Below are 22509 nucleotides of genomic sequence, written 5' to 3' on the forward strand. Positions count from 1 at the left end.
CTCACAATTAAATAAAGAAAAGAAAAAAAAAAGTTCTCAATGAAAAGTTAAAGAATTATTTCATTGGTGTTCAAAGGAGTCTTGGCTTCCTTTCTTAGCAATGTTAGGTGAGTTTGCTGGAGTGTAAGGGGAAATTCCATAAGTGGAGCTCCTGGAGGTAGGGTTTATGCTTAGGTAGGCTCCAGGTTCTTCACTGAATGGCAATTGGTCTGAAGATTTTAAATCAGCACACCTTCAGGTCCCAGCAGTTGCCAGTCCTCACTGGAGGGCTATACCCCACAAACCTCCCCTGGTTTCCACTCATGTAGCAGAGGAGTCAATCCTTTGTTTCCTCCATCACCTGAGGACCCTGCACTTACTGGTCTTTCTGGTTCTGTCTCCAAACTCAATCACTCCCACCCCCACCCTTTTGAATTTCTGGCCAGGTGCATTTCTCCCAGCTGGTCCTGTGAGCAGCCTGACTCAAGGGTGAGAGGGGAAGCCAGGTGGGTTCACTCGCCAAACTCAATCCCTCCTACCACAGACCTTTTGAATTCCCAGCCAGGTTTGTCTCTCCCAGCAGGTCCTGCAAGTAGTTTGGTCTCAAGGAGGAGGTGGGAGCTGGGTGGGTTTCCATAACTAGTATTCCCCTATGTAAACCCTTCTCTATATCTGATTTTCTCCTGGTCACTTATGGCATGAGGTGTGGGTTTTAAAGGCCTATATTTTGGGCCCAGCTCAGGTTTGTTTGCTCCCCCAGCTCCCGCTCCGCACAGCATGGCTACAAAAATGGCTTCTTCCTTTGTCCGTGGGCAGCCAGGAGATATGCCGCTTCTTGCCTGCTTGAGGATATTTGCAGCACACTGTTCAGGTTATAGTCGGGCAGTGCCCAGACACACCAAAAAACCTTCTAAAAATGTGGGTTCCTTTAATTTCCTTATTCCTCCACTTCCCTGTCCTGTAGTGAGGGAACCACTGTTGCTGGTACTGGCACAGCAGCGGTGGAGCTAGGGATTTCTTCCTTATTTTATTATAACCAACTACCTGAGTCTCAGATATGCTTTGAATGTCCAGTATTCCCAGTAAAGACCCTTTTTTATTCACCCACCTTGCTGACAAGCTGCCCGCTTTCTCAGTTTTGAGCCACAGAACGGCCAGGAAAGTGACTTCCTCTTTTCCTCCATCTTCCTAGTCTCCTCCCCCAGTCACTTTGAATCTGGATGGATTATAGACTTGTTTCGACTAATAGAATATGGCAGAAAGGATGTTGTATCTTTTATCAGGTCCAAGCCATAAGAGAGATGCAATTTCCATTTCTTATCTCTGGGCATATGTGCTAGGAAAGCTTTGAGTTGCCATATAATTCATCTGATTAGCACGATGGACGGAACATGTGGAGAAGGCCTTAAAGGGAGGGATTCAGCTGAACCCAGTTTTCATCAGTCCTTAACAAGGTGTCCTGCATATGTGTGGAATCTTGCAACCACTAGATCAATGTGCCACAATTGAGGTATCCCAATCAATACCATATGGAATAGAATAATTGCCCATTTGAATCTTCTCAAATTCCTCATCAAGTAAAGCTTGAAATATAATAAACAAATTGTGTTTTAAAATAGCTTGTTATACAGCAATAGATGAGGGGAAGAATATCCAGTATGGCTAAGGTGGGGTATCACTGGTTAATATCTATCTATCTATCTATCTATTTATTTATTTATTTTTAGAGAGAGGGAGAATTTTTTTAATATTTATTTTTTAGTTTTCAGTGGACACAACATCTTTATTTTTATTTTATTTTTTTATGTGGTGCCGAGGATCGATCGAACCCAGCATCCTGCACATGCCAGGCAAGCGCGCTACCGCTTGAACCACATCCCCAGCCCAATAGTTATTTATTTTAAAGAACAGAAATAGAAAGACACTAAGCACTCAAACTAGATCAAATGCGATTTTTCTGAGATTACTGAAAAGGTGCTTTGGGATCCTGTAGGGCCTCTGTATCACTGTCTTGAAAAACTGTCACTGTACTGTTGCTGTATGTAAGGGCTAGTTGGAACAATGTCAGGTAACTGATTCTGTGCTACACAATGTTAGGTAACAATGTTAGGTAACAATGTTAGGTAACTGACTCCGTACTAAGACTATAGTTGTCCACAAAACTCTAGAACCCTTAGAGGCTTCTCATCTTTGATGTCTGGCAAAGAGATTACATATGCCCATTTTATAGTTCAATCCTCGATATTTTCTGGCAGGCCAGTTCACACTGGTTTTTGTCCTGTAAAATACAACCTTCATTTTTATGGCAGGAGAGAGGGATGGCATCCATAATATTAGCTACCCATTAAGTGACTACTTAAGCATTTCCAGCTTTTATACAAATCATTTACCTTAATCTCTGCAACAATCCTAAGGGATGGGCAATATTATTATTCTTTATTTTACAGATGAGATAATTGAAGCTCATAGATTTAATATAATAAGGCCACATTGTATGTGGCTTTTAGTAACCATACTCCTAACCATTTGTTCCTCACAGAGTCTATGAGATTATAGGAAAACAAAAGATATTCTTGGTCAGATTAAGCTTAGTATTTATCTACTCATCTCTGGAGTGAGTCCATAAATATTCCTGTCCAGGAAGCTACCTTAGAGGTGCTTATTTCTATATCTAGAATCTTCTATTTAGATGTTTAATATATATATATATATATATATATTGCCACAGTGTGAGGTAATTTAGGGGCATCTTTTTAAAATCCAATGTCTCAAATTTGGGAAACATGAGAAGCTGGAATTGTGGCAAATAAGGGATATGATTTCCAACTATTTTCAGAACTGAACTCTGGTTCTAGCTGTCTGGAAGACCCTTCAAACCCTCAGAAAGACTCTGCCTCTACTTAGCAATTTCTTCCCATCCAAGTACCCCAGGATCATAAGGAAGTTCTAACTTGTTACTGTTCCAGAGACATGTGAGCCCAAGGATGTAGTTTGTACTCACAGCAAAACCACTGAAATTCAACCATAGATTATTCCAAAATAAGTATTCCAAATAGGATCTAATTATATATGCACAATTAAGCTATTTTATAGACAATTATGACTCCAATTCAGCTACACATTTCTGGGACATTATTGTTATTTTTTTAGAGTTCCTACAAAATTCATTGGAAAATTAAGAATCATGCCTGGATATTGAAAAATTTAATACATTACAGTCCTGACTAGCTATACAGATCCTTTTAGCGACTTTTCAGAAACCCAACCTAAATTGAGAACTGATTAAGGACAGTCTGGTCAAGCTGAAAAATGATTCTGGACTTACCACTAGCCTTCTTGGAAGCACATGTACCCAAAGTTTTGTACAATGTCTCTCAATTCTAACAACATCTCTCTGTCTTTCCTAGGAGATTATCTGAATACTTGTTTCAGTCCATCTGGAAAATTGAGGCAGGCTCTGGCTTATATACAATGGCAAACAATCTATCAAACTGAGCTTGGGTGAATTATGGGCACAGTTTCAATTGACAAAGTGTCTCCCCAAGATATCTTAACTTTGATCTCAAATTTCTGCCTATGAAACTTCATTCTTATTGTTATGGTTTAGATGTGAGGTGTCCCCCAAAGAGCTCATGTGTGACACAATACAAGAAGGTTTAGAGATGAAATGATTGCATTATGAAAGTCTTAAATTAATCAGTGATTAATCCCCTGATATAAATTAATTGGGTGGTAACTACAGGCAGGTAGGTTATAGATGGAGGAGGTGGGTTGCCGAGGGCATAAGCTTTGAGGTTTATGTTTTGTCCCTGGTAAGTGAAGTAGTCTGTTTCGGCTTCCTGGTGGCCATGTCCTTGGCTGCTTTCTTCTAACACAACATGATATTCTCCTTCAGAGGGCCCACATCAATGGAGCCAGTTGTTTATGGACTGAGACCTCTGAAACCATGAGTGCCAAATAAACTTTTCCTCCTCTAAAATTGTTATTGTCAGGTCTTTTGTTTACACTAATGAAATACCTACAAAAATACCTATAGTTCAAGGTTTTGCAAATACCTTACCCTTCTATAGCATCTTCCCCCTATTCCTTCCTATTCACATACTGTGTTCTTGCCTCAGAACATTTGATAGGGGATCATGTCCTCAACTCTCATCCAGGGATGTTGCAAACACCTTTTGTGGGGCACTAATTGAGGGTCTTTCCCATTATACATGTGTTTCCTAGATTTATGGATTTTAGAGTTGAATAAAATAAAATTATGTACATACATATACCTCTTAATTTGCTAACCTCTTAATTTGCTAAGAAAAAATGTGTGGAAAAAAAATTGCCGCAGTCTCTGGCTGGGCACAAATCACGAGCCTCCACACAGCTTGTAGATTCAAACAGCAATTCTTTATTCCCGATCTCACACCGGCAGTCTACAAACACGTTCTGGGGGAATCCACGTTCTCTGCCCAAATCCACACTCTGCCCAAATTCACTACTCCTGGGCTTCTGTCTCCCAAAATATACTGTCTGACCCTAAGAACTCAAGAGGAACTCAGCAGCAGGATACGCCCTATTCTAAAGGGGGAACACCCTAATCTCCTATTATGCTAAACCACCCTATTCTAAAGGGGGAACACCCTAATCTCCTATTATGCTAAACCGGGGACACCCTAAACACGGATCCGCCCTGGTCCTTGAGCAAGGTCACCTTTCAAGAGTCCTTCCACTAGACAGCATGGGAGTAGCTGGCAAGGAAATTGTCATACCTACTTGGCTGATGGCTCCCAGCAAAAAATAACAGCTGAACTAACCAATGTTCATTAAAGAGCATTTTCAAATCCCAAATACAGGAAGTCTATAATCTCAGAATAAAGGGTAGGACTTTCAATCACACAAATTTAGTTTTATGAAAAATTTACTATATTTTTAGTTTTTACATTTTGCATCAGACTATGGAAAGTGATACTGACTAGTCCTGGGGTATTTTTAATGTTTGGACTTTTGAGATTACTCAACTATTTCACTTAGGGTGAATGCCCATATATGAAACTCCTTGTGAAAAATTTCTTTCAAACCTAGAATATCACACACATCCATGTGATTATCAAGGGCCAAAGTTTCTCTTCCCACAAGGATTCACATTTTTTTCTCCTCATGGAAAATGCAAATTTCATAACTTATCAGGTTTCCCCTTTTTATTTTGGCTGCTTGGTCATAGGTGCAGATCAACTTTAGAAACTGAGTGGGATCCTATGACCTACACATCTTCATTTAAATTAACTTCCTTACTTGGTCTTCACCTTCTATTCTCATTTATATTTTCCTAGATGTTGACTTGTTTTATTTGTAGTTTTTCCTATAGCATAGCCTTTGTTTTAAACTGTTTCAAAGTCTTTGTGGAATGAGGTGCTATAGTTCAACTCAGTAGGTAACCATTGCTTCCATACTATCTACACTTCCACACCTTCCAGTCATTGATCCTAGACTATTCTTAGTTCTTTATCCCCATAATACTCCTATATGTTCCTGGACACTTAGTTCAAATGTTAATTCTTCTGTGAACCTCACTCTGAGCACCACCATTTACTTAACACTCCCTACTCTATCCTGGCTAAAATTATTTTGTGCAAGATTTTACTCTGATACTTGATACACTGAAGTATACTGGTATTTATTTTGTTGCCTCAGCACCTGAACTTTGAGCTTGAAGGCAAGGATTGAACCATACCCATTTTGGATCACCCTGACCTAGTCTGTCTATAATATATATATATATATATATATATATATATATATATATATATATATATATATATAAAAATATACATATGTATGTACATATGTATGTATATATAATATATATGGTAAATTATATATATATATATGTATATATATGTATACATATATATTTGGTAAATAAAATATTTAAAAATATTTTAATGAGTACCCCAGTATCTATTTATGTATGTGTGTGTGTGTATATATATATATATATATACACACACACACACACACACATATAAATTGAACCCAGGAGTGCTTAACCCCTGATGCACATCCCCAGCCCTTTTTATTTTGAAATGGGATGGAATCTCACTAAGTTACTTAGAGCCTCACCAAGTTGCTGAAGCTGGCTTTGAACTTGTGATCCTCCTTCCTCAGCCTCCTGAGCCACTAGGATTACAGGTACATGCCACTATATATATATATATATATATATATATATATATATATATATATATATATATATTTAATGAACAGATGCTTGGATGTAAGAACAAATGAACAAAACAGATGGGAGACTTTAGAGCTATTGTCAGTCAACAGGCAGCTCATACCTGAGAAAAGGTTTTTTTTTTTTTTTTTTTTTTTTTTTTTTTTTTTTTTTTTTTTTTTTTAGGGAGAAAATATGGGTCAGTATGAGGGCAGGAATCATTGACTATTTTGTTCACTGCTTTCTCCCCAGGGGTCACCCAGTACCTTACACATAGCAGGCCTCAGGAAATATTTCTCTTATGAATAAATGAGTAGATAGTTTCACTCAGACCTTTCCTAATAGTTTCCAAGGGGAGTTTTTTTTTTTTTAAATGTCTGTTTCTATCATTTAGTTAAGGCCTATCAGGTAGTTAAGGCCATGTAATCCTTATCTCAAAGATCCTCCAGCCATTGAGCTTCATGTATTCTTTTTTTAAAAGAGAGAGAGAGAGAGAGAGAGAGAGAGAGAGAGAATTTTTTATATTTATTTTTTATTTTTTGGCGGACACAACATTTTTGTTTGTATGTGGTGCTGAGGATTGAACCCGGGCTGCACGCATGCCAGGCAAGCGCACTACCGCTTGAGCCACATCCCTGGCCCCAAGCTTCATGTATTCTTGTAAAATTTAAATAATATAAAATATTTCCACATGAAAACAGCTCCACAGCATTTACATGTGTAGACTGATAACGAGTACCACAATATCTATTTTTGTGTAACAGTCTGTTGTGGTTTGGATGTGAGGTGTCCCTCAAAAGCTCAGGGGAGATGATTGGGTTGTGAGAGCCTTAATCCAATCAGTGAATTAATCACCTGGTGGGATTGAGTGGTAATTGAAAGAAGGTGGGTTGTGGCTGGAGGAGGTGGGCCATTGGGAGACATGGCATTAGAGTATATATTTGTATCTGGCAAGTGGAGATCTCTCTCTTACTCTGTTTCCTGTTCATCATGTGAGCTGCTTCCCTATGGCACACTCTTCTGCCATGTTGTTTAGCTTTTCCTCCAGCCCTGAGGAATGAAGTCATCTGTCAATGGACTGAGACCTCTAAAACTGTGAGCCTTCAAATAAACTTTTTCTCCTCTACAATTGTTTTGGATGGGTCTTTTTGTCTTGGCAGCAAAAAAAGCTGACTAAAACACAGTCCCTGGGAGAAAGGTCTAGGCATCAGCTTTTATGGGTGCTTGATACCTGGTTTCTACTATGTTAACCATCTCCTGTTTATCCCCATGGCTCAGGTAATCTTGTGTAAGTATAGGAGTATTCATGGAATCTTGGGGAAGAACTGGATATCTTTGGGTGGGAACCCATTACATAAGGAGTCCTGAGAGTACTGGTAGGATTCAAGCTTGTTTGGGGGAAATATTAATTTTATGTGGTATAAAGTTTTACATAGTATTGGTTTTTGTAAATTGTTCACCATGACAATGAACAGTACACTTTCTTCATGCCTCATCTTATTTAGCACTGAAAGTATACTTTTATCTGAAAGATAGTAAAGAAAATATAAACCTAAGTCCAGGCCTCCTCAAGGAGCTTGAAGAACTATGGCCTGTCATGAGATACATAACCTCATTCTTTTTCTCTGTTCTCACCAGAGTTGATCAGTTGAGTTCAGTTTTCTCCTTAACAAAGTCAATGCCCACAGATGGGCAGGGTCTTGCTTTAGGAATAAGGTCCACGAGTCCATATTTTCTACTATCTCTCATTATAGTGCAATCATTACATTGAGGACACCATGATGAGGGACTCTTCTCTTTTGAGACTTCACCAGCTCCACACTTGGCTGCTAAGGATATTTTAATTGAGGGGGAAATAAAGGAAGCAGCAAGCAGTATCCAACAAATATTCCTTAGTGGGTTCATTTATTCAACAAATATCCCTTTGTGGGTTGGTTTCATCTGGGATGACTTGGGGCTGAAAAAATGCTGTTTGTCCAGAAGACCTGACTCTTGGGCACTTTTTTTCATGTGAAAACTATAATTAGTCTTATTTGACCAGTTTGGCAAAACAAACACTCTTGCAGAAAAGATAGTTGCAAGAAGAGATCACTGCATCTATCATCACTGTGGATTAACTTCATTGTATAACAGCTGTACAAAATACCATGTTAGGTGAAAGACAGCTCCATGCCAAACCCCAGAGTTGACCTGTCTCTGCTCACTACTCAATGAATATAATAATTATGCCAGACATTGCCTTCATGACAAGTGTGTGTCCATGAGACTCAGCATCTATGACAGTATAGATTTGAGTTCTCTGGGGGGAAGTCAAGAAAGCTTATGCATCATTTGTTTTTCATCAATGCCAAAACCTTTTCTATTGTCACAGACAGGACAGATGAGACAGGAAAAAGAACAGTCTGCTGGCTCAGTAGGAAACTTCCCTAGTGGCAGAAAAGTAGCTTAATTACTAAGCCAATAGGTGACTTCAGAGAACAGCTCCACAAAGGTCATTTTCTGCCTTTTTGATTTTAAGGAATCCTCCGGGTTGAGAAGAGGATGAGGGAGGTTAATACATCATAAAGATGGCAGGAACCCTCTCCCCTAGACCTTGACAAATAGTGTAGGCAGCATTGAAATGTGGTGCCAACCTTCCATTTCTGAGGAAGTCCCCACCAGGTTCATAAGGAGCAGCCATCAGATGTATATGTTGTCTTTAACTGCCACTGTTCAGTGTTTCACCAGGGAAAAATTTCACTCCCCAATTCATTATCCTTCATTGCTATTTACAGTACAAATCTTACATATTTATATGTATTTCTTTGTATATACAGATACATACACATATGCCCATATATGCATGAAACTTCCCAACATCAAATACTGAAAAAGAAAAAGGCTTGGAAGTCAGGCAGATTGAATCCAAAGTCTAAGATCTTGACCATTCTGTAAAACTTGCTCTTATAATAACACCAACTCATTCCAGATTGGCTCTATTAGTCACTTCAAATCTAAGGAGATCCATTGTCCAATCATTCTAGCCCTCAAAGAATCCCTGGTTGTTCATTTCTGTCATGGCTGGTCTAACTGCATAGCCCATGATAGGAATTAAAGATTGGTATGAAATTTTTTTTTTTGCCTCTGCCACATACAGAATTTAGTCTCCTTTTTTTTTTCTCTGCCTATTTCTCACTCATATACCTTTTTTCCCTTCTGGTTTGGTGGTTTTATGCTTGTTTCCTGACATTCAATGTAATAGCATCCCTTAGTTTATTATTTATATTGTTGTTGCCTAGTCTACCTCATCTCCATTATAACCTATAATGATTTAAAATCTGGACTGGAAATGAGAAATTATTTGAGAGGGGGGTGTAGTAACTAACTAGATAGATAAATGGCAGAGAAAAGTGGCATGACTCTATATTTTTCAACATGAATATGCCTGTGAATCACTTGGAGATCCTGTGAAAATGCAGCTTCTGACCCAGTAGGTCTGGGCTGGGTCCTGACATTCTTGGGTTCTAAATAATTCCCAGATTATGCAGAACATACTATGAATAACAGGACTCTAGAGTGGCCTGAGTGCTTTTAAATAGGATCACAACTAAATGGTTGTTGGGAGATTAATGTTTAGGCTGTTGAAAAAAAACTACCCTAGGCTCCCTGAGACGTCAATTCCCTAATGTCTTCCCAATCTCTTTGTGATGGCTAATTAACTCTGACTGGCTAGGAAGCTTTTTTTGTGTGCCTAAACTAAACCCTTCACATGTTGGGAAATTTTTCTTCAGATTTCATATTCAGTGGAGATGGAGTTACTCCACCATGCCCATTCTCTTATTGGTCACTTTGTTTACATATATAGTTATAAACAAAGTCATTCAATGTTAAAAATAGTCTTTGGGCTGATATCTCTACAGTCTTCATGTGTCCTTTTTGGGAATCTAACGTTTTGGAGATATTCAAGTTGGTTCTCTTTCCTTGTCTATGTTTTGACTCATCTAGGAAATCTACAAAAGTAGACATGCTTTGTAATTATTTGCCAAAATCATGTTGCTTTTTATTTTGGTGAGCTGTATTTAACATTTAAACATTTAGTCCAGTACCCTAGCCTACATCATATATGCCCCCAGTTTGCCCAAAAGACAATCAGGAGTGCACTAGTAACTACTGGCCACCCAGCCTATAAAGCTCATATTACAATAATGCATACTCTAGGCAGAATCTGGCAAATGTCAACTTCAAAATAAGTTATGTCATACTGTATATTTATTACCACATGGTCAATAAAAAGAAGGAACTTGTGAGATGATTAAAAATAACATACCAGGTAAAATTGGTTGTCCAGCAATTCCCAGTGGTGCCATTCCAAGATTATTCATTGCTGTGGCCCATGCAGTTGGATCAGACATAGGTAGCGTCATTGCAGTGGAATCTACATTCAGAGTTCTACTATTATCAGCTGAAAAGAAATGATAGGCCAAATAATTTGTTGTGTTAAGGTTCTAGTGTTTAGTTTATTTATCAATGCAAACTCTGACAAACTTTTTACAGAAATAGTCTGATAGGCAAGTGGGGGTTAAGGCCTCAATGCCTGAAAACAATATAGCTTAAACTGGCAGGAAGTCACGGAATTTGAAAGCATTTTACGAGATGGCATTGTAGTGTGTTTCCTTCCTGCTCTCCTTCCCTCCCTTCCTTCTCTACTTTTATTATTATTTTTTAATCCAAGGGAACACACCACAGGAGTTTGAGAGGATTAAGAAGTTTCCTATTCTTCTCAGTCTATGAGCATATGATTACTGCAGCAACTTCCACCCAAACTACTCCTGTATGCAAAACAAGAAAAAGCATCACAGGGTTTCTGTAGTTGGTGATAAAATATGAATATTATACTACTGATGCAATTTTATATTTTTGAGGAAGTACTAATAAAAGAGCTGAGCAATCATTAGCAGACATCAAATTAGCCAAATGAGTATTTTGGAGGTCAGGGGAATACCAGTAAAAAGCAGACAGGAGATATGGCCCCTGCCCTCAAAGGTTATATAATCTAGTTGAAGAGACTGATGATGATGGTAATGAGGATGAACTATTAGCACTACTATCACCACCTCTACCCACTACTACCACTAATTATTGAACACTTGCTACAGGCCAGGTAAAGCACTTGGCATCACTATTCTCATTTACCTATCAGGACGATCCTATGAGGTATAAGTATTTATTTAATAGAAGTTTTAAAAGATCACATATATTATCCAAGGTCATACAGGATGCAGAAGTTTTAGTCACTTTGCCTTACTATTTCAAATTACATGATTAGAAAACAATGAAATACTCAAATGGTATAAAACAAATTATTGAAATTGAAGGAATAAATAACTACAATGGCCTGAATAGGTAGGAAATACTTAATGGAGAACAGGATTTGAAAGAATGGGACAGATTTCTAAAGAATATGTCTTTGAGTGATGGATAGTTATTAGACTGGTAAAGAAGAGGTGGGTAATATAAGAAGAGGGTTGACATAAGCATAGACATTGTTTTGCCAGCTCATGTATCTACTGCACAGTTGAGAGTGATATAGCCACAAATCATCTAGGCACAAAAGACATTTAATTTGGGAAATTTCCCTCTGACTACTTATAGTCACAGAAAAAAAAAAGAAACTTTCCATGGCTTTCCCCCAACTCTCAGCATGCACTTACACCAATTATACCCCAGAAGGCAACTCTGTTCTAATAGTAGCTTGCTAATATCCATCACATCCTTCCAACTTGGCAAAATCAAGGGATGATCCTTGGTCGGGTTATTTATACATGTTCTATTTTGGTTACTGATTGGTCAGAACAAGCAAATGAAAATATCCAAAGATTATATTTCTGAAATATTAGTTTTTGACATTCTTCTCTGTTGCCTTTGTCTCCTCCCCAATAAACACCACACACACACACACACACACACACACACACACACACACCCCACAAAGAGTGACTGATGGTTGGGCTAGGGATGTGGCTCAACTCAAGCGGTAGCATGCTCGCCTGGCATGCGCGTGGCTCTGTGTTCGATCCTCAGCACCACATACAAATAAAGATATTGTGTCCACTGAAAACTAAAAAATAAATATTAAAAAAAATTCTCTCTCTCCCTAAAAAAAAAAAAAAAAAAAAAAAGAGTGATTGATGGCCGTAAGCATTCATTACTGCAGTCAGAAGCCCTATTTCAGGGCTGGTGATTTCTGCATCTGTAGGAAATATAGTTTTCACACCCAATTTTCAGAGCTCTCTTAGGAGGGTATATCTTGAGGCTAGAAATAGCCTCCCTGTAAATATTATCAAGAAAATAAACATGGGGCATCAAATATCCTTTGGGTCAAGAGTTTACATAGTAACAATTAGGTTCATCTAGACTTCCAATCTCCAGCTAGAGCAGACAAGATTTTAGGGGATGTTATAACCAGAAGGGACCTTCAGAGATTATCAAGTTCAGACTTTGATTTTCTCTGGTGACTGGAGAATGACTCTGAGTAAGCAGGTAGGGTTAGAAGGACTGGGCCCCAATGTGATTTTTTTTTTCTTTTTAGCAGCAGTAGCTTGGCTAATCATTGAATCTGCAGTCCCGGGAAATATGAGGAAATTAGGAATTCTTTTCAACACAGTATTTGAGATCAAAAAATGAGAATTCACAATGTGCCAACCTAGCCAAATTCTGGACTATTTTGCGGGTGGGGAAGGAGGAAGTGAAAATGATCTAGAATGTCAATTTTTAAAAAGAACAACACATATTACCATTTTCAAAATGCATATTAATTCCAAATGCCTGCTAAAATTCTAGTGAATACAGTCCCTGCTTAGGCTTGCTTACATGTACATATATAGAACATATGTAATTAACAGCATTATTTTGCCACAATGAATAAAGTTCTGAAATTGTTAAGAAGTGCTGCTTTAAAAAGCCCTTCTCACTGGGTGTAATGGTGCATGCCTGTAATCCCAGCAGCTCAAGAGGCCTGAGGCAGGAGGATCACAAGTTCAAAGCCAGCCCCAGCAATTTAGTGAGGCTCTAAGCAACTTAGTGAGATTCTGCCTTAAAATTAAAAATAAATAAATAAATAAATATGGTGATGTAACTCAGTGGTAAAGTACCTCTGGGATCAATCCCTAGTACACCACAAACAAACAAAACTAATAAAGGCCCTTTTTGTCTTCCTCCCTTCCCCCAACACCCATCTCTATATGTCAAATCATACTCATTTTTTCAAGGGTCATCTCAAATGCCACCTTGTCTATAAAGTCAACTCACTGGAATTATGGACTTAACTACTCTTCCCTATATATTCTCATAAAATTTTATCTATGAGTTGATTTTCATGTTTGCTTATTCTCCCATTCCTTCCCTCAAATCAAACCTGTTTTTTTTGTTTTGTTTTGTTTATTTTTTATTTAATTTATTTTTTGTGGTGCTGGGGAATGAACCTTGACATGCTGGGCAGGCACTCTACTATTGAGCTACCTCTCCAGCTCTCAAACCAAACTTTTTTGACTCTTACTATATGCTAGTGATGAGGAGTTCATAGATGAACAAAAGCCAGTTAGTGCTCTTGAAGAACTTGCAATATAGTGAGAGGCACAGGCATATAATCAACCAAATATAAATTGTTGTAATGAGTTATATAATAAAACTATGAGTAAAGTGCTATGGGAACACAGAAAAGTAATTAAAGTTATACGAAAGGGTTTGGGTATGTATGTTTGGTGTTGGGGGTAGAGGAGATGAGGAATATCAGGGAAGCCTTTGCGGGAAAGAATAATTTGAAATGAGTCCTTAAGGAGTGATATAATTTTCTTCAAGATAGTAAATGGAGGATTAGGTTAGAAGAGCATTCCAGGAAGCAAGGAGAACTGAGCATTCACTACTGACTACCTTGAATTATAGCTATTGGGTATACATCTCTCTTTCACTAGCTTATGGCTCCTTTAGGTCAGAATAGGGTTTGAGGCATTTTTGTTTTCCCAATTCCTAATTCAGTGTCAGGTTTAAAATAGATATCCAAGAGCCATTTGAATAAATGACTAACAAAAGTCAAGTTATATTAACTTTGGGCACAATAAGCAATTTTATGCAATGCTATTCGTTGATTATTTGCATGCCTGATCAGAATGATAAACTGTCTTTAAAATATGGCACTGTTGCTAAGCTGACTCTCAGATGTCTAGGACAATTGAATCCATGCAGGAATTAGCTTAGAGTTACAACCAGGGATAGATACACCCAACTAATAATTTGGTTTGATCTCATTAGCTATAATCTTTTTCCCATATAGGCACACTCATACACATAAGCAAGCGTGTAAAATTTTACTCTCAAAGAGAAATCCCATATGATCATCTCTGGGATTACTGCCATGCATCTGTAATCCGGATTTAATGTCCACACTAACAAAACATGCTGTGCTAAAGGTCTACTTAGAATCATCACTGAGTGGTAGAATTGTTAAGTTCTGGCCTGATTCACTTTCCAGACTTGATATGGATATCTAACAATTTCCTTAGGTATTTTATCAAACTAGTCCCACATCACTAGAGAAAGAGATTTCTTATTTTCCCATGTACTACTTGTGGCAGCCAAGGATACTCTGAATGCAAGTGCTAGTGAGTATCAAGTGGTCTTCAAATTGCCTTTATTAAGTCTGAAGAACACATCCTGCCATACTGGTTCTCCTACTCTGCTAATGTGACAACTCCTTAAGAGGTCAGAGGTTGCTGAGTGGTTGTGAGTAACTGCCTTCTAGCTAATTGGATTAAAGAAATAGCACTCTGGAATAAGAATGCATTAGTACCAAATTAAAAGAAACATTTGGAAATAATCATCTACTTAAACTTGGTATCACTCCATAACTATCAAATCAGTGATATCTGTTTATTTTTGTATTATTTATAAATCACTCATTAGTCAATTACTCTCAGAGTTATTTGAAATGAAAACTACATATACACACACATTCTATGATACAATCATCTTGTAGTGGAGTTAATTATTACAAATGTTTCCTTTATTTCCTTTGAAACAAGGGACAGGGTGTTAAGTACCATCTCCCCACCTATGTTCTTTTATTGATGAAAACTGTCCTCTATTTATTCTCCTACAATTCTCTTTCCTATGTCTAGGTTTACATCCATTGATTTTCATGCTTGCTATAATTTTGTTACAAAAAGTTGAGGAGAGGATTTTGTCAACATACATCCATTTAAAGTTAGTTATGAGTAGTAGGAAGCAATTCTACCTAGTTATCAAGGGCATCAGTTTAGGAATCAAATGGCTCTGGACCAGAGTTTATTACTTGGTAATTTAAATGTGCTCATTCTCTTTCTTCTTTTTTGTCTGCTTTCATTCTAGCCTTCCTTTCATATTTACTGTACATTCATTAGACATTTTCTATGGGTAGCTACTATTCCAGATATTGGGAATATTAAGATGAGGACTTAGAGAGCTTATAGTCTAGAGAGGAAGAAAGATTCAAATACAAATGAACAATTTCAAAATAATTGCACATTGTAATGTGTTGTGAATAAGAACTGAGTTGGATCAAAAGAGTAGCAAGTTATGAATTTAGGAGAACAATAGCATTTGTCTTATAGGTCTGATGAAGACTAAATTAGATAGTGTGGATAAAGAATTTAACATGGTCTCTGGCTCATATTGAGCACTCAGTAATTTGTAATAATAACATAGTAATAGGTATAACAATGATAGTGAAGTGGTCCCAGCACTTGAGGAAATCAAAGTGTACTGATAGATGCAAGAATATACACAATTTATAAGAAAGTATTATGTTCATAATGAAACCAAGGTACAGAGTTGAAGTAATCATCTCAATTCCACCTAACAAATGGTAGAACAGAATATAAACCCAGGTCGTTCTCATGCCAATGCTTATAGTCTTATCCATCACACTAAACTCCCTTCCAAAGAGTTCCTTTATATTCTTCATTCTCCTAGCTCACTGGTCAAGTTGCTACTAGTCCTTACTATTTTATATTTTTATCACCTCTCTCCATGGCTGTCTTTCCCTCTAGACTCTAGAATACCTTATTCTTCCTTGTTATTCCTAATGCCTAATCGCCATGTCTAATATAAATGTTCAATAAACTATTTTAAACAAATGAATGAAGAAATATGAGTGCATATAAAAGAGTCTGGCACATATATTCCTCTTCCCAGAAGCAGGTGTCAAGTTAGTCAAAACAGGATACTGCTCTCTTATTGGAGTAAGATAAAATCTCTTATGGGAGTTTCTTTTGAAGGCTGAATGCTAAACAAAAATTTAAGTAAATAAAAAAGGAAGAGAAAATGGTGACAATTTGAGTCATTATAATCTGGTTATGCTGACAATATGAAAAATCAGATTAAAAAATACAAACTTCAAGAAAGATCAATCTGGGATGGGAAGACAATTTTCCTCACACAGAAATTCTTCATGTGTAAGAAGGGACTGACTGGAATTTCTTTGAAAATTTAAGATAATTAAATTTACTAAAATAAATGTGCATATAGTAGCCATAACTGTCAGTTCCTTGAGGGGAAGGAACATAAACCTCATTTACTTTTGTATTTTCCACCATGCCTAGCTCAAAGTAGGTACCAATAAATGTGTTTTTAAATAAAAGAACTCTGCAAGAACTCAGAAATTGCAAACAGTGGGGCTTACCTGCAGTGCCTATTTCATAGACCCACAGCCATATAAAACTCTCTGTGGTCCTGAACCATGGATTTAGCTGTCTAGTCATTTCTACAGAAGGAAGATAGTATCCAAAGCTGTATGAGACACCAGACATCTGTAACATACCAGGACTTAGAATAAATGGTGAATAATGGTATTAATGATAGCAATCATGATAGACTAATAAGAGTTAACACGTATTGTTATGTGCCAAGAACTATTCTAGGCACTTTATGTACTTAGAATAGTTTAAAACTTACAACAACAATAATTTAAAACTTACAACAACTCTATGAATTAAGTACTCTCATTATCCCAATTTCACTGAGGCCATACAGTGAGTATGCAGTAAAGCCAGGATGCAAACTCAGGCAGTGTGGCTCCACATTCCTGTTTTTACCTACTATGCTAAACTAAACCAGAGACTCATAAAGTTATAGAATATTTGAGCTAGGACGTGTAATATAGCATACCACTATAAAGATGGATACAATCCATGTCCTCTTTGGCAGTGGGTTTTAACTGGGGCTAAGTTTATGCCACCCACCCTGGGCAATATTGAGACATTTTTGGTTGGGGTAGGGAGTTGCTACTGATGTCATGGATAGAGGCAAGGAATGTTGCTAAACATTGTATGAAGGACAGGATGACCCCCTACTACAATTATCTGGCCTTAAATGTCTACAGTGCTGAGGTTAAGAAACCCTGCTCTACTACAGTTCTACTGTGTGTTTTTACCAGAGAGTGCCTCCAACATTTGGTCTCTTCTCAAACCCTTCCTACTCACCACTGATGTCTGTACAGTCAATCCCAATGTCCACAGTTTATGCTTTATTCTCTTACATTACTGTGCTAGTTAAGACTACTTTGATCACTCACCCCACCTGTGCAAAAGATCTATGAACATTTCTAGCATGGTTACTTTTATGCTTCACATCAAAGAAATGGTCCATGGGTAGGGATCTAGGTACTGTAGAAAGCTGATGGGGTGCCATTTACAGTGGTCTTAGAAATAGCACCAGGAACAACACCATGACAAAGGAAAGGGAGAGGAAGCTTAAAAAATGCTTGTATAACCCAGGAACTGTGGCATGCACCTGTAATCCTAGCTACTCAGGAGGCCAAGACTGGAGGATCATTAGTTCAAGGCCAGCCTGGGCAAAACAGGGAGACTCTATCTCAAAAGAAAAAAAATGAAAGAAAAAAAATATAAAATACTTGCACAGAACACAGAAGAAAACCTTATTTATGGTTATATGACAAAGGACCTTACATATAGTAGATACTCAAAAAGTATTTACTATGAGATTATGGTTTAAGGACAGGATTGGGTATATTAGCATTGAATAGCATTGTGCTTTCTCTGGAGCCTGAGGCAGGAGGATCAAAAGTTCAAATACATAGCAACTTAGTGAGACCCTACCTCAAAATAAAAAGGGCTGAGGATGTGGCTCAGTAGTTAAGTGTCCCTGGGTTCAAATCTCAGTAACACAACAACAACAACAACAACAAGAACCAAAACACAGTGCTTTTCTATTCTCTGGATAAGGGAAAGAAAACATAAGAACAAATCACATGTTGGGTCTGTATTAAGCCTAGGGCTCAAGGTTTTATCTTCTTCTTGGTATTTATTGCTCATGAAGCAATATATTGTACATTTCAGGTGTTATTTTGAGTCCCTGTTCATTTTAGTTGAAAATTAACAATCCATCATTGTTTGTGAACAATGCACTGAAGCCCCAGGCACCCACTTTCTCTCCTATTGCAGATGTCAGCAGGGATGCCAAGACTTGTATCATGGTTATGTAGGGTAAGAGAACTGATGGGACTTTTGTAAGACAAGGCTCCTAGACAGCTAGAAATGCTGTTAGACAAGCAGGGGTTTTACCTCCTCATGAATGTTACCTAGAATGGATCAAAGAGCCACTCAAGGTGATCAGAAAGTCACAAATTATTCTATCCTGAGAAAAGAAAGGGAAAGTAAAAGAAAAAACAGGACAGGGAGGGAAAGCAAAGGAGGACAAGATAATAATTCTCACATGAGTTATGAGTGTGGTGGAATAATGGGTAGAAGACAGTAGCTTGATCCTCATAGGATAGAGGGTGTTTTCATAAACCAAATCCAGTCCTGGAAGACTGTTCTAGTTTGTAAGCTGGACAGTCTTGCAGATAGCCACCTCCCTGCTGGAGTAGTTACAAGGATGTTCCAGGTTTTTAATTAGATTTGCAAGAATCTAGGGAGACAAGCCAGTCCCCCAGGTGGCAGTTGCATTGGGGGTGGGGTGGTGGTATAATGAGGAAGAGACCACAGGTTTTGGCACATGCCTCTCCCAGAAATTCATAGCACATACTGTATATTTATGAAGGCAACTAGGTATAATGGAAGGAATACAGACCATGGAGCCAGATATATCTAAAAAATCAAATCATGTTTCTGTTACTTATCCGCTATGTAACTTTAGGAGAATTCTACAGACTGTTTATTTGCTTATAGATGGTGACAGTGATACTTGTCTTTTAGGTACTAAGATAATGACAATGATGTTGATTCCTAACATTGATTAAATACTTATTATGAACCAAAATGTATTTTGAGACTTTACATGTATTATATAATCTAATTCTCACAATGACCTAATGTAAGAGGTAATATTTATCATTATATCAATTTTACAGATAAGTATGAAGAATCAGGAATTTGCCCAAATTGCCAAAGATATGAATAATTCCTGAATACAAATTCAGGAAGTATAGCTCTAGAGCCCACACTTTCAACCACAGGACCATATACCATATAGTAAACTATATTCTAAGAATGCTGAGTCCCAATGTCTGACACAGAAGAAGCACCTGATCATGATTTTAACTCCACTTCCTTTATCTTTCCCTTCCTTTATTTCTGGTTAAGAAAGAAACCATTTGGCTGCCCTTTAGGGGTCTCCTCTCACATAAACCTCAGCTAGAGCCACAGGCCTCCCTTGTTATTTCAGGGTGGCTGGCATGGGCTGACAAACCTCAGGGACACTCCTCATCACTTCAAGGTTATTAGGTGAACATGAGCCAAAAAAAATAATTTTTGAGCATGAATTCAGGGGTCATGACACCCCATCAAGCTCCATTGCCAGAACCTTGGAGGGCTTCTTCAGTCAGCAAAATTAGAGGCAGGCTCTCCTGGGCTTTTGTGGACTATAGTCCATCATTGCCAACCTCTCAGCTTCTCAGTTTTCTGCTATAACAGTGAACTAATGTCACCTGGTCTAGGGTGAATGGTTGACTGTAGCTCTCTAGGATAGCATCATCACATTTATTCCATTTTTTTTTCACCTAAGACTTAGGTCAAGAATATAATAAAAAACAAACACAAATGATCCTCAAAAATGCTATCTACCCCAACTTCCTTATCATCTGCACCCATTGCTTTACAAGCCATTCATTTCTTTTTGCTGGCTTGGAAACACATTAATATTATTGCTGGGATCTCAGACATTGTAGCTATCAGTTTTAAACTAGAAATCTTAATATTGAAGAAATCAACTAATTGCACTTCAGGTACTGAGCACTCAGCAAGTTAATGGTGTGGCTACTGTTGTTGTTGGTGGTGGGGTTGCTTAGGATGAGAAGGAAAAAAAGGAGCATAAACTCAGTAAGTTCCAGCTCTATGCTTTCTTAAGTTAAGTTGCATAAGTGGTGACTTGGCAATCCTGCTACTACGCTGTTGGAATTCTGGCAAGAGCTCTTGGGGAAAAAAAACAAACAGTCCTGGGGTTAATCCACAAGCCATTTTGCTTTAGTTCTTGTTACCAAACATTTTCCCACCATGTTTCATTCCACTTCCTTGCCACAGAAGATAGAGAGTGGAACAAAGATAAATATGGTACAAGCAAGATCTGGAATTAGGAAGGCTAGTCTCAACTCTGGCTCTACCACTTACTCTCTATGCAGCAATCACTTACACCTATGTTTGTCAAAGTGCATTCCAACCCTGTACATCAGGATTGCCTGGGGTGCCTGCTAAATACACTGATTTCCAGGGTCCACTGCTGAGGTTTTCATCTGGTAACATTGGGGAATCTGCCTGTTGAACAAGTACCCTAGATAACTCTCATGCCTGCTGCAAATTTGAGCAATGCAGAGCTTCAGTTTCTTCATCTATAAATAATAACAATATCTTCTTCTCCTAGGGTTGGGGTGAAAACAACATAGGTGGTTGATGTGTGCTAGCTGTTCCTGCATCTTTCAGCAAAGTTACTGCAGTGCTTCAAGGCATGTTCTGAATGTTAATTTAACAAACTTATTAATCCATGTACCATGTGGTGTTTCCAAGGTGGGAAATATACATTTCCTTGTCCTTTGTGGACCTCATAGACTCATGAGGGAGGCAGACATAAAAAAAAAAAAAACACTACTGTATAGTTTGATAATGGCTAAACAGATATGAAGAAGGGTGAGGCAACTATTCTGTTAGGCTAAGAGGTGATGATAAAGGAGAGAGGGGAGCATGGAGGAAGTGATATTAATCTGAAAGAGGTGACTATAGACTGAATTTTGAAAGATAAGTCAATTATCATGGTATTATGAATATTTTAAAAGTTATAAAATAATTTTGTATTTGTGCTAAGTCTTAAAACCTAGAATAGAAGTTGTTCTTGTTTGGGGGATGAGGTGTGACTGGAGAATATTTTCTATATTAGTTTCCTTGTCATATCTTTCTCCTAGAAGTAGAAAGCTGAACCTGAAGTCATTTTGGATTCTCTAGTTGGTTGGGCTCTGAGAGGATGGGTATTAGATTATATTGTTGACTTTCTCTGCAAGCTAGTAGCTACAAGGCCATAGTCTAAGTCAGGGGGTGGGACCCTGGCCATGATGACTATAAACAAGTCAAGTGTTAAATCCTACTGATAATGGAAACTTTGGCTTGAGAACTAGCAGCCTCAGCAGGGCCATCCTCAAATATTAAGGGTGAAGCTATATATACGCATCCAGCCACCAGAGGCAGTGACTAATGGCCCTGGCCCCTTTTGTGCTGTTTTAGCTCTACAGGCAGCCTACCTGGATTTTCTAAACTTTACTCTAATTTGGCAAATAATCAGAAGACATTAGCCTTTGCTATACAGAAATTCATACCCCATGTATTTCTGGTTTCAAAAATGATAAATGTTTTAAAACCACACTACGCTCCCACCACTACCAGCATGCATTTGGCTATACTGAGCATAATCCATTCTCAGTACTTAATGTTGTATGACCCTGAATGAAGAAAACTGGGGGATGTAAAGGTGGTTGAGGTCACAGTTTTGAATTAGATTTGAGTTCTAATCTTGGCTTACCCACTCATTAGCTGTGTGAAGCTTGGGAAGTGACTTAATGTCTCTGGGCTTCATTTTCCAAATATGAAAAATGAGGATAATAATAGTACTTACGTGATAGGACTGCAATGAGGATTAAAGGAGAAAATACATGGGAAGGGTCTAATGCAGTGCTTAGCTCAGTAAGTGGTTATACAATACTAGTAATTATTATTAATGCATTAAAATTATGGGCATTACCTCTGCTATCTTATGAAAAATAGGTCACTGAGGGTGAGCAGGGAGGGGAGTGTTTTAATTTTTCAGGGGGAAAT

At 37.9% G+C, this 22509-nt stretch overlaps 1 protein-coding gene across 8 annotated transcripts in view; it reads right to left on the reverse strand.

Moving 5' to 3' along the window:
- The window catches only part of Enox2 (ecto-NOX disulfide-thiol exchanger 2), a 316931-nt gene that overhangs the window by 70737 nt on the left and 223685 nt on the right, over nucleotides 1-22509 (reverse strand). For 5 of the 8 annotated variants that reach the window (XM_077106346.1, XM_077106345.1, XM_077106344.1 and 2 more), the window contains one exon: nucleotides 10491-10625. The exons of 2 other annotated variants lie outside the window; for them this stretch is intronic. In XM_077106346.1, the coding sequence (XP_076962461.1) occupies nucleotides 10491-10587 (97 nt within the window). In that variant the 5' untranslated portion in view covers nucleotides 10588-10625. Of the gene's footprint in view, nucleotides 1-10490; nucleotides 10626-16877; nucleotides 16940-22509 lie in introns of those variants that run through there. One more of the 8 variants, XM_077106347.1, reaches the window with a different exon arrangement.

The sequence above is a fragment of the Callospermophilus lateralis genome, chromosome X, assembly GCF_048772815.1.
Source record: "Callospermophilus lateralis isolate mCalLat2 chromosome X, mCalLat2.hap1, whole genome shotgun sequence".
NCBI lineage: Eukaryota > Metazoa > Chordata > Mammalia > Rodentia > Sciuridae > Callospermophilus > Callospermophilus lateralis.